Source organism: Phalaenopsis equestris, unplaced genomic scaffold (genome assembly GCF_001263595.1).
Source record: "Phalaenopsis equestris unplaced genomic scaffold, ASM126359v1 Scaffold000060, whole genome shotgun sequence".
NCBI classification, from domain to species: Eukaryota; Viridiplantae; Streptophyta; class Magnoliopsida; order Asparagales; family Orchidaceae; genus Phalaenopsis; species Phalaenopsis equestris.
The window spans coordinates 722,032-734,067 of NW_018164502.1; the positions used below are offsets into that span (position 1 = coordinate 722,032).

Genomic DNA, 12,036 nt, shown 5'->3' on the forward strand with positions numbered 1-12,036 from the left:
AATAACTGTTCGACAAGAATGATCCAACAATAATATTAGTGATAACTCGATGATAATGATATGATGATGATAATTTAACAATGATGGTATGCGATCACAACGATCGTGATGGTCGAAATTGATATGATGATCAGACGACAACAATAGTGTACCGCCACAGTGGCGGGGACCCAACAGGCTACCCAACATACTGTAGCGGAGAGATGATGATTTTACATAACAATGAGCGAGATATGGTGATTTGATGATGGCAATGGTGTACCACAATAGTAGTGGCTATCAAGCGTTAGTGATCTAACATAATGACAGTCGACAGATGATAATCTGACAAAGATAGTAGTGTTCTAGTAATGATGGCCTACCGATGACCCAATTATGGTGTCTGACAATGACAACAGTGGCTCAATATCGATCATGTGACAATGGTCTTATGTCTGTGGCAACCCAACAAAAGTGGCTAATGATTGCAGATTGGAGGTGATAGTGACACGACGTCAGTTAGGCGTTGATAATCCAGTGACAATGACATCTCGATGATGATGGTTCGCATAGTGGTGTTGGTTTGGATTTGACAGCTTGATGATGGTGGCTTGGTTCGGTTAGCTGTTGGTGGTTTGATGACATAGTCCGATAATGGTGGAACAATGACGGTGGTGATAGCTTAGCGACAATGGTGCATCATTGAGGTGTTGGCACGATGTCGGCGGTTCATCATGAGAATAATGCATGGGAAAAGATGGTATGGTGGCGGTGGTCCGATGATTGTGGTGGCGATGACAGCAATAGTGTCATCAGGCTATGGTGGTCTGGCTGTGATGGTGGTGGCCAAACATTGATGGTCTAATGGTGACGATAAGACAATAACGGTTCGACGGTAGCTGGGCAGTGGTGGTCAGTTGACGGCGACAATGATTAAGTAGTGGTGCTTTGCTAATGGCACTGGTTACCCGATGATGGCAAAGACTTCGGTGGTAGCAAGGCCACAGGGGTCCAACAACGGTGGTTTGATAGCGGCTAAGCTCAAGAATCTTTAAAACCCTGGAGCTCCCGTTAGCCTTCTCCAGTAGGTTTCAATTCAGTCCCCATTTCAAGAGAGTGAGTGTCACTCAAATAAACTATAAAAAAATTATTAAAATTTAATATTTACATGCATCACATTCTAATTTTTTATATCATTAAAAAAAATATAACTATCACATAATTTTAAAAAGTGAAATATAAATATGAAAATTTTGGGGTTAAAATGTAAATACAACGGATTGTGTGGTATGCATGTAAATTCCACTAAATACTTTCTGACAGAGTTGAATTTTGTACCATTACTCAAGTGATTATAGCCTTGATTCATTTAAAATCCAACCTCATAAATTTCCTTGAAAATTTTATTTAAACCAAAAAGTAGAAGACAATCCCTGCCACGACCACGAACCACACACCCCCCCCACCATCATAAGATGCCCCAATTGGAAGTAATAAATGGTCGCTTTCCCCCGATATTTAACAGCTTATATTACCATCCCATGACCGTAATTAATCCAAACTATCAAGGGCTAACAGTTTGCTTCTCACGCACTAGTCCGAGCTACGACACCTCCCCACCCTTTAATAAAGCCGACAGGCCCAGTGGCAGCCCCCCGAAAATCCCGCCAACTATTCGGTTAATTTCGCTACATCCGAAGAGAAACGCGATTGTGAATCTTTGGGAAACGCTTGAGGAAGTCTCCGAGGGAATTTAGGAGGCAGCGATGGCGGATTTGGACCACCGGTAGATACTGGAAGCAGAGTGAGCGAGAGAGGGAGAGGGAGAGGGAGAGAGTTTGAAGATATTCTCCTGCGAGTTTGTGAAGTTTGGTAATGGCATGATTCTGTACGCGTTAATGGAGCAGGGGGCTTTATAGAGATTGTAAAGGGTAGATTTTTTGCCTTTTTCTTCTCTGGTTTTCGCTATTCCGGCGACGTGTTTGGTTGTTTCTGGTTTGCTTGATATGGGCGCTGGCTGGAGGCGAATAACGGCGGTGGGCTGTGGGAGTGTGGAGCCGGAAGGAAAGAGGAGGGGGAGAGGGCTTAGGACGATGCAGGCTGGGAGGGCGTCTTGCCGGGGTAGCTAGGCTGGATGGAGCCGTGAAAGGACGGTGCATCTTTGATCTTATTAAGCTTGATTACCGTCTCTTCGATAACGAGCACGGGTTCTTGTCGGAGTTCTTTGGAGAACTTTTTTTTTTTTTTTTTTTTTTTTTTTGAGCAGACTGATGGGGTTTGATCTGAGAGAGGCGCTTCAACGCCTCTGCGTCGAGATTGGGTGGTCGTATGCTGTTTTCTGGAGGGCGATCGGATCGCCAGTCCCGACGTAAGGCTCTAGTATTAGTGTTTTTCTTCTGCTGTCCTGATATAATTTATTTTTCGTCCGGTATGATGTTAAGGTATCTCTTGGAGCTAGGTTTTGTCGGATGTTCGTATACCTTTTTTTTTTTTTGCATTTTTTTTTCGTTCTTGTCGGCTCTTAGCTTATTGTGATACGGAGGTTGCTGGAAGTCTGGAATCTTTTGTTGCAACTTTATTTTGAGCTTTTAAAATGTTGGGCTTCCTCTGGAGGAGTGTCTCATTTTTAGGAGGCTATTTGGCTACAAGTAGGATTTGATTAGTAAATTTTGAGTGGATATAAATCATAAAACTGTTTGATATGATAATTATTAAGTCATGCTGAATCTTGATTAAATGTTTGCCATTTGTTTCAAGATTTAAGATTTGCTTGTGTTAGAGGAATTCTTAAATGAATCACTTAATCGAATTCTGCATGACATGTTCGCTTATTTGTTTGAAGATTCAAGATCTGTGTGTGTGCTAGAGAAGTTTTTAAATTAATTATGTGAATAATAATACTGTATTATGATTTATCAAACTAGTATGATTTAGGGCTAATAAACCCTGCCAACAAAATTTTTGGGATATTAAATCATTTTCTTTTGATAAATCCGGTTTTTGCTTTTTGGTTAAATTCAAGATTTGTTAAATCGAAATTCATAGGATCATGCATTTCAGTATTTCTTTTTTACAAATCTTAAATTTTGAAACAATAGCCGAACCATTTGTAAAGGTTTTAGCAAAATATAACGAGTGTTGTGATACTGTTGTCAAATTTTAGTTCTATAAAGGTTTATTAAATCTTGTTGTCAAACAGCCCCTTAAAGCCCCATAAAATCTGTTTGGCTGTGTTTTGGCTGAATCACTATTAAATCGAACCTAAAATAGGATACTAGACAACCCCTATTTCTGATGATTGCTCCCAGTTTGTGTGTGCCTTTTTATGGTTATCAGCTATTATTATATTTGTTTCTTTAGCAATTTTACTAAATGAACAGTATCCGGTATGTTTGGAATTTTCTTTGATTCTTTTCTTTTTTCTTGTGAAGTGTGGTTAACAATGCTTGCTATGTGAAGACTTAGAGGTCAAGCTTGGGGCTTTGCTTATTGTTTTTCTTGGTTGGGCTTTTTGCAGGCATTTGGTCTGGGAAGATGGATATTGGTGTGGGAAAACACAACTTTCAGGGTGCGATGACGTGAGTTTTCATGTTAATTTGTCTGGTGAATTTCAAAGACAAGGAGAGGGCACCATAGATGAGCTGGTTAGCAAGTCCATGGTACCGCAGGTTCATGCTATAGGAGATGGGTGTGTAAAGTTTTCTTCTTACCCCTTCATTTGGAAAAGTTCTAAGCAGCTGCCGTATTGTTTAACTTTATTACTTGTGTACGGAAAGCTTCGTGATGAATTAGTCTGTCATTTTTTTTTTTCATTTTGAGCTCGTCTATAATGCAGCGTTATGTTTCAGGATAGTCGGACAAGCTGCTTCAATAGGAAATCATAAATGGATTCTCAGAGATGTTGCTATTGGCAGGGAACCCATTTACTCGGTATGGCTTTGTTTTACAAAGTTCTCTAAAGACATCATTTGTATTTTATAATTTTATGAAGGGTTGGCTTCAAATATTACTGCAAAGGTGACAAAGGAGACATTTTTGTAAAATAACAGGTTTTCTTGGTTGTCAAACACGTTGTTTGCTACTTTATATGACTTGTTATGTCTGGTACCTCATGCATCTAATTTTTGTAATATTAGCTTGGCATTTTATCTGTTTGTTGTAAAATTTATTAGATCTTTTCGACTCCTGGTTCTGTTATTCATGAAGTTGCATGTTTAGGATGGAAAAAAGTTGAATTAAAACTATATGTTCAATAGTTATGCATATCCTCCATTGGAAATAAGATTACATTAAATGAAAAACATTAATATATTTTGTTATATCTTGCAGCATTCGTCGGAGTTGAGAAACCAATTTTTGTCAGGGATTCAGGTGATGACGCTTACTTTCATATCGTTTTTCTTCTATTGAATTATCCATTATGCTGATTCATGTTATTGATTTTCTTGGTAGACAATTGTTATCATACCTCTGCTTCCACATGGTGTTGTACAATTTGGTTCTATCCTGAGGGTATGTGTTTATTATATTCTTTGCAATCATAGAATCATATCATCCATCACGTGAACATTCCTTATCTTTTTTGGTTTCTTGCGTTTAACTATTCTTCAGCATAGTTGCTAAAAAATAAACACGTGCTACGCTTGTTTCTTGAAGCACTTATTACATGATATTACTTTCCTATGATGAAAATATTTGCATTGCTTAAATATGTACTGCAAATGAAGTTTGACCAATTCAACAATCCTTTATTTAACCAATGTTTATTGTCATTGCAATTGTTTTATGCCTGGTTGCTAAACTTTAAGCTTTGGTTATAAGAAAAAAGCGACAAGTAAGTCGTTTTGCAGCATTGCATAATTGGTCAATCATCTTCTTTGTTTCCCTCTACAAGATAATGGTGGAGGAGCTAGATTTTAATGTATCCATGGCTATTACATATTTTTTTTTCTATGAGGAATGGAAATGAATATAACAAATATGGATTGTATGCCATGTTTTAGTATGTTGGTTGAGGTATCATTATATATTTTTATAGGTCTCTTTTAGTCATTATTTAATTTTTTTGGCGTTAATTTCTTTTGTTGAATTAACAAAAGCTCAAATACTCAGACATCACTTTAGGATCTATTAATAAAGATTCAAAGGGCATGTAATGGAGAACTTGATTTTTGAAATGAAAATGATGCTTGGCATTCTTTTATATTTTCTTTGGTTATGCTTCTCCTCCTCATTTTTATATCCTTTTCATATTCCTCGACCATTTTTCTCAACTTCTTCAAAGCTTCCGAATTTCTTTTGTTATATATCTTGACATTACTTGATATTAAAGCACAACCTCATCTTGGTGATGAGTGTTTAGGTTAGTTTCAAGGCATTCATTGAATTATGAATGATATGTGCTTTTAGTTTTGCATTCTTTAGTTATTGGTCACTATAATGTATGTATTATCTTTTTAAATATACTCGTGCGCCCACTATTACTTTTCCCCATCCCTAAAACTCAAGTCAATCTGGCTTTGTCGTTCCATACACTTTTTTATATGTGAACCTATAATAGCACCTTGAACTCTCACCTATCGAGATATTTTTTGCTTTAGTCTAATATCCTTATGGTTTTGTCCTATTGATATAACTTCCGAAGGTGTCAACCATCCCAAGTTTACTTCTTTCTTAGCATATACTTAAATTTAGATTTTCTGATGAAATTTTAATTCACACCAAAAAACATCTAGATGTTTAAGATTCCACTTTCATTCTACGTAAGAGGTTCACAAGCTCTCACACAAGTAACTATTTTTAATGTAGCATCATCCACAATGTCGATATGATTCTAGAGGTAGGGATCATATGTAGTGCTTTCACTTCATTGTGTGGTCATTACAGTGACTTAGACTTAAGCTTTACGGTATGCCAAAGCATGCCATTATCGAACAAAGGCTTAGTCTTACTGATTTAAATGATCTTTTGTATTTTTCAGCATGATGCCCTTGCTTGAAGCTTTGCAGCTTTGTGAATCCTACCTGCTGTAGCTAAGTTTCTGTCAAAAGCTGGAACTATAACTTTTTTCGTTATTGCAGGTTATGGAGAATAATCTGTTTATAAATCATGTAAAGTCTTCTTTTATGCGGTTGGTATGTGAACCAGGGTCTTACGTTTCCGTTCAAGAGGATTTGTATCGGAGCGGTCTTCAACCTTCATCCTTTAGCTCTGCAGTTTCTGATTACCAATTTCAAGATGATTGCAGCAATATAGATAGATCCTTATCTGTGAGATGCAACCGTCAGCTTTCTATATCTTCATTTTCAAAATCATTGAGCCAGGCTTCTTCTTTATCCACGGGGTGTCATGAAAATCTTTCCAAAATTGATGCAGAACGGCTGTTGAACAAGAAAATTGTGAGTAGTTCATTTCGCCCTGTTGCTGTGTCGTGCAGGCCTATGATTCATTCAACTGGAAACTCTGCCTTGCATCTCAATAAAAGGCTTGAAAATGGACTGGTGGGGGCTCACGTAATATCACATAGGGATATTCTGTCTGCAGCAAATGGGACTTGTACTACTGACAATGCATCTTTCAAAGGAGTGAACTTCCCGTTTGTGTGTGGTAGCAGAAATCAGGAACCTGCTATTGGTATTAAGGCCTCAGCAGAAAACATGTTTGGAGATCTTGACATGTATTCTCTTCATCCAAATTCTGCAACCTCGGAGTCCGCAAATGGTTATGGAAAATTTACTTCAGCTGCAGCTTGCACTAAAGAAGATATCCAGAGTCTTCAGGGCATGACACGGAGTATTAACACCTCAAATGGAAACGAAGGAATTCCAATGAGCCATGGTTTAAAGGATTCCATCATCAACAACTGCCAAGGAATGCCAAGTTCTCGCCATCTAAACCAGAAACATGATTTACCAGCGCCCCATGGGTTTTCATCCAGACCCTGTTCAAGTACCATTAGAGCTAGTCTAGGGACTGAGAGTGCAAACAGTTATTTGAATCCCATTCAAAACGATGAAAGTTTGCAGAGTCGAGGAATTGAGATTGACTCTACTCCCTTTCTTTTACCAAATGAGAAATCTTCACTTTTCCTTCCATTGGCTACTTCAGGGGATGATCTATTTGATGTGTTGGGTATTTATGGCAGTTTGGATAGAGGTTTTGCTGACCAGCAATTGGCTGTAGATGTTACTTCTTGCAATACAAAAGTGAACCATCCCCCTATGGCTTACTCTCTAAATAATGATTTATCTCGTGCTGATATATTTTCAGAATCCAATACCGACCAGTTGTTGGATGCTGTCGTTTCAAAGATCAATCCAGCTGCCAAAAGGTGTTTTGATGAGAATACATCTTACAAGACATCAACAACAAAAGTTAGCGGTTCATCAGTCTTTTGCAGTTCTCTTAGTAATGATGGGTCTGCTTCATCAGGAAAAAAACATGAAGGTTATATTTCTCCTTCATTGTTGACAAGTAATGCAGAAACAGCAGCTTCAACTCCTGTGAGATCAGGTGATAGTATGGATGACACTGAACGGTCAGGCTGTTATAGATCTCAAATTTGCTTATGGGCTGAAAGTGGGCAAAACATGAAAAGTGATAAACTGTATGATTCACATGCTGAAAGGGTTGATGAAATAAACAAGGTTAATCGGAAACGGCCAAGGCCTGGAGAGACCCCAAGACCAAGGCCTAAAGACCGCCAGTTAATAATGGACCGTGTCAAGGAATTACGAGAAATTGTGCCTAATGGGGCTAAGGTATTTTAGTTTTGTTTACTGAAACGTTGAATTAATATCTAAATTTAACTTTTTTATGTGTCAAATTATGTTCCTTATTATTATTAAAATGTGTGCAGTGTAGCATTGATGCTTTATTGGAAAAGACCATCAAGCACATGCTATTCCTGCAAAGTGTGGCCAAGCATGCAGACAAGCTGAGAGATTCTGGAGAACCAAAGGTGTGTCATTGCTTTTTTGTTCTACCTACTTTGAATGAGCATGTAGCATGCCATTTAGGATAGCGGTCCATCCTTTTACACTTTCAGTTACCTTAGGAAGGTAATCAAATCTATTAAGATAACATATATTTGGAAATTTGGCTAAAAGGGTTTTCATAATGTATCACTTCTGTAGCAAGTAATTGCTACTACCATGTATTATTTTTTGTGTTCTAAATATTTTCTCTTCTTTTTTCACATGATCAGCTTGTAGTAAGTGCTACTACAATGTGATTTTGTTTTCATATTATAAATATCCCTCTTTTGTCGCAAGTTTTTCGTATTGTGTCTTAATATGTTTTTATTACACTAAGGTATGTCGTTTAACCACAATGCTTCATAGTTTAATGCACTGTTTCTTTCTTTGTTTTTTTTTGTTTTGGGTCACTTGACCATTTTCAATATACATGCTGCAATCGTGTTCAAGAACCTCCACAAAACTCAAGTTGCCTTCTTGAAAATTTTGTTGAACTTTTTAGAAGAGAATTAAAAAGAACTACTATCTTTACCCAATATATCAGCAAGAGTTCAGAAGAATAAAAAGAGTAAAATAAAAAGAATGTCTTTAATAATGAGAAAAATATTACAGTATGACAAACTATTACTTTTATAACGGCAATCCCTAGTTGTCATTACTTATTATTGCTTGTTATTAGCCTTTATTACTCCATCATGTATTTCCTATTTTATTTCTTTTTTATTTATTTCTTTCCTTTATTGTGGTGGTTGTGTTTGGGTTTAAGTAGTCAGTCTTCTATCAATAAACTTATGCTGCTCTAGTCACAAACTCAAAATGGTATTAGAGCCATGGCATGGCTCTAACCCTAGTGGTTCCACCTTAGTCGCCAACCACCTACAGGTCTTCTCTATATCCTGCAGGCAACCACCTTTAGCCGCTAATCCTTCCAGCCGACCTCGTGTTCTTTCTGCAGATCCTTCCTGCCAACAAAGATCTATCTGTTGCTCCTTTCTATCGCTAAGCCCAGTAGCTCCTCTAGCCGACCTGCCTACATGACTTCCTATTGGATTACCTTTTTTTTCTATTGTGAGGCCTCCTTGCTTTGTTGTTTGCTGGTTGTTTCTCCTGTCTGCACGATCTATCTTGCTGTTGCTTCTAGATGTTTTTTTTTCAGCCGTTGGACATCCTTACCAGCCTTTCCTACGTCTCGATAACCCAACATCACTTATGGCTCTGTTGGAACTATGGAGAATTCCTCCACCATTGAACCTCCCATTGACATTGTCCATGTGTCCAACAGAGGATCGTCACCGACCTCAATACCTCTACAGATCGAAGGATCATAAACAAACATGAACTTCTTGATCGCGACTCATAAACTAAACAACATCAACTTTCTCCAATGGCCCCAAGCAGTGTCTTTGTTCATCAAAAGACCTGAAAAATTTGATCAACTCACAGTTATGATCAGTGAACCTTTAAAGACTGACCCAACTTATTGGAGCTTGGAAAATAGAGAACTCCATGGTCATGTCATGGCTGATCCTACATGGAAACGTCAATTGGTCATCCATATATGTTCCTCCCTGTAGCTTGTACCCTCTGGACAACACTTCATGATATCTACTCAGATGTAGGAAACTCTGACCAACTTTATGCGGTGTTTAAGAAAATCCGGGAGGCAAAACTGTTTCAAGAATCTTGACCTGGTACTATAAGGACCTTGCTGTACTATGAATGGAATGCGACCTGTACTATGACTACACTTGAGATTATCTGACCGATCTTTCTCTCTAGATAATCGATCTTTCTCTCTTTTAGAAGATTGTAGAAAATGATCGCTTGTTCCAATTTCTGATTGGCCTTAACATAAACCTTAACGAAGTCCGGGACCGTATTCTTGGTCGAAACTCTCTTCCCTACGCTCGCGTTTTTTCACCGAGATTCACCGAAAAGAGACCCGAAGATTTGTCATGCTTGACACATACTCCTTCAGCTGAATTGTCCACCTTGATCTTGAATAGCACTCAGCCCTTGTCCATGCCACCGCGAGTCGGACACAACACATGTCATTACTGTCACAAACCTAGCCACACTCGAGACAAGTGTTGAAAACTTCATGGTAAATTGACATATAAACTTTTCGTCAAATCCTTTGCTACCAAGGGTCTCACAACAACATCCAAGTCTATTACGATTCAACTGACTCATACCCGAAATAACCTATATTCCTCCAAATTCTCGAAAAATTAGATTAAGCAATTGATGAAGCTACTTGGAGCAAATCAATTCTATGCGAGTTCGTCGACCTCCTCTGTTCGACAAGGTAATCTTCCTATGACTCTTACTTTTCTTTCTTCTTCTAGTTCGTTGATTATTAATTCAGGTGTCGTGGATCACATAACTGGATGCTCACAAGCTTTCTCAACTTATCATTTGTGCTCTCGGAAAGATACTCGCAAAATTGTCGATGACTCCTGTAGTTTCATTGCTGGCAAATGGTCGGTTGTGTTAAAAACTGATTCTCTGGAGTCCGTTTTACATGTTCCTTTGGTTCAATTTAACTTGTTATTTGTCAGCAAATTGGCGAATAATATTGATTGCATTGCTAATTTCTCTTCTAATAGTTGTGTTTTTCAGGATCGTCGTTTTGGGAGGACAATTGAAATTGCTAAGAGTTTAGTTGGACTCTATTACTTGAATAATAAGAGCACTGAGAGTGAGGGCACTTCACTTAGGAGTTGTAGTTTATCTCGAATCATTGAATATCCCACATGTTGCATTGTCGTTTTTGTCATCTTAGTTTTCAGTACTTAAAAAGTTTGTTTCCTTTAGTGTTTTATAATAAAGTGTTTCTACTTTTAATTGCGAGACATGTCAGTTAGCCAAGTATTATTGGGTTCATTACCCACCCCACATTTACACGCCTTTTGCTCGTTTCTCTCTTATTCATAGTGACATATGTGGACTCTCTTGCACTCCTAGCTACTCCAATAAACGATAGTTCTTGATTTTGATTGATGAATACTCAGATGACATGAGTCTTCATTTTAAAACATAAATCAGATGCTGTTGTCACATTCCAAAACTTTTGCACATTCATTTTAACTCAATTTAAAATTCCAATTAAGGGACTTCGGATCGACATTGATCATGAATTTTTCAACTCTATTTTGGATTCTTGGTGAGGAAGGACATCCTCTGCTATAAATCGTGTGTGGACACCCCTCAACAAATTGGGGTCGCCGAGAGAAAATCGTCACCCCCTTGATGTTGCTTGCTCTATTATATTTCAATCCAATGTCTCAAAACGGTTTTGGAACGATGTCATTCTAACTACGACCTACCTCATAAATATAGTCTTCTCTAAACTCCCATAAAATTCACGAGTGTCGAACCCCGTTAACCATCTTGATGTTATGCTTTCCTACAATCGGGTCTTCTCCACATTAAATCTCAAGATTTTTTAGTGCATAGCCTTTGTTCAGAACACTGCCCCATTCAGAGTAAACTTGATCTCAATTCTATAAATTATATTTTCTTACGGTACTATTCCATTTAAAAGGGGTATCGGTGTTTTGATCCTACCGCAAACAAAATCTATGTGTGTGCTGATGTTTCTTTTGAATGCTCCCTATTTTTGAAACTTGGTCTCGAGTGGGGGAGCTTGAAATTTTAAACCGTCCCTTATCCCACTTCTATGGATGTTCCTCCTATTGTTCCTTTCACTGAGGAGCCCCTATTATGTTGAGTGCATGATCTCTCCACTATCCATGTCTACACTCGGCGCACCCGTCATAGTGCTACCACTATGGAGTCTGTTATCTCTAAAACTGTAAACGAACCGAGCTTGAGCAAGCTCTGGCTGGGCTCGTGTTCGAAATTGGCTGGTGTTCAAAATGACTCATGAAAAGTGTGTTTGTGTTCGGCTCGAAATTGACTCGTTAGAATATAAAATTATTATAATAATTAATTTATGAAATAAAATTAAAATAATAATTTTTTTAAAACACTGCTTTAATAGAAATTAATTAATTATAATTTATAATATTTAATTTTATGAGTATATATATGTATGTATGTATGTGTATATATATAT

At 37.8% G+C, this 12,036-nt stretch overlaps 1 protein-coding gene across 2 annotated transcripts in view; it reads left to right on the forward strand.

Moving 5' to 3' along the window:
• The first annotated feature begins 1,638 nt into the window (after nt 1–1,638).
• Nucleotides 1,639–12,036, forward strand: part of LOC110019496 (transcription factor LHW-like) — a 15,815-nt gene continuing 5,417 nt past the window's right edge. The window contains exons 1-7 of one of the 2 annotated variants that reach the window (XM_020717169.1): nt 1,639–2,347; nt 3,497–3,667; nt 3,828–3,909; nt 4,309–4,350; nt 4,432–4,491; nt 6,060–7,739; nt 7,838–7,939. In XM_020717169.1, the coding sequence (XP_020572828.1) occupies nt 2,250–2,347; nt 3,497–3,667; nt 3,828–3,909; nt 4,309–4,350; nt 4,432–4,491; nt 6,060–7,739; nt 7,838–7,939 (2,235 nt within the window). In that variant the 5' untranslated portion in view covers nt 1,639–2,249. Of the gene's footprint in view, nt 2,348–3,496; nt 3,668–3,827; nt 3,910–4,308; nt 4,351–4,431; nt 4,492–6,059; nt 7,740–7,837; nt 7,940–12,036 lie in introns of those variants that run through there. The other variant, XM_020717170.1, reaches the window with a different exon arrangement.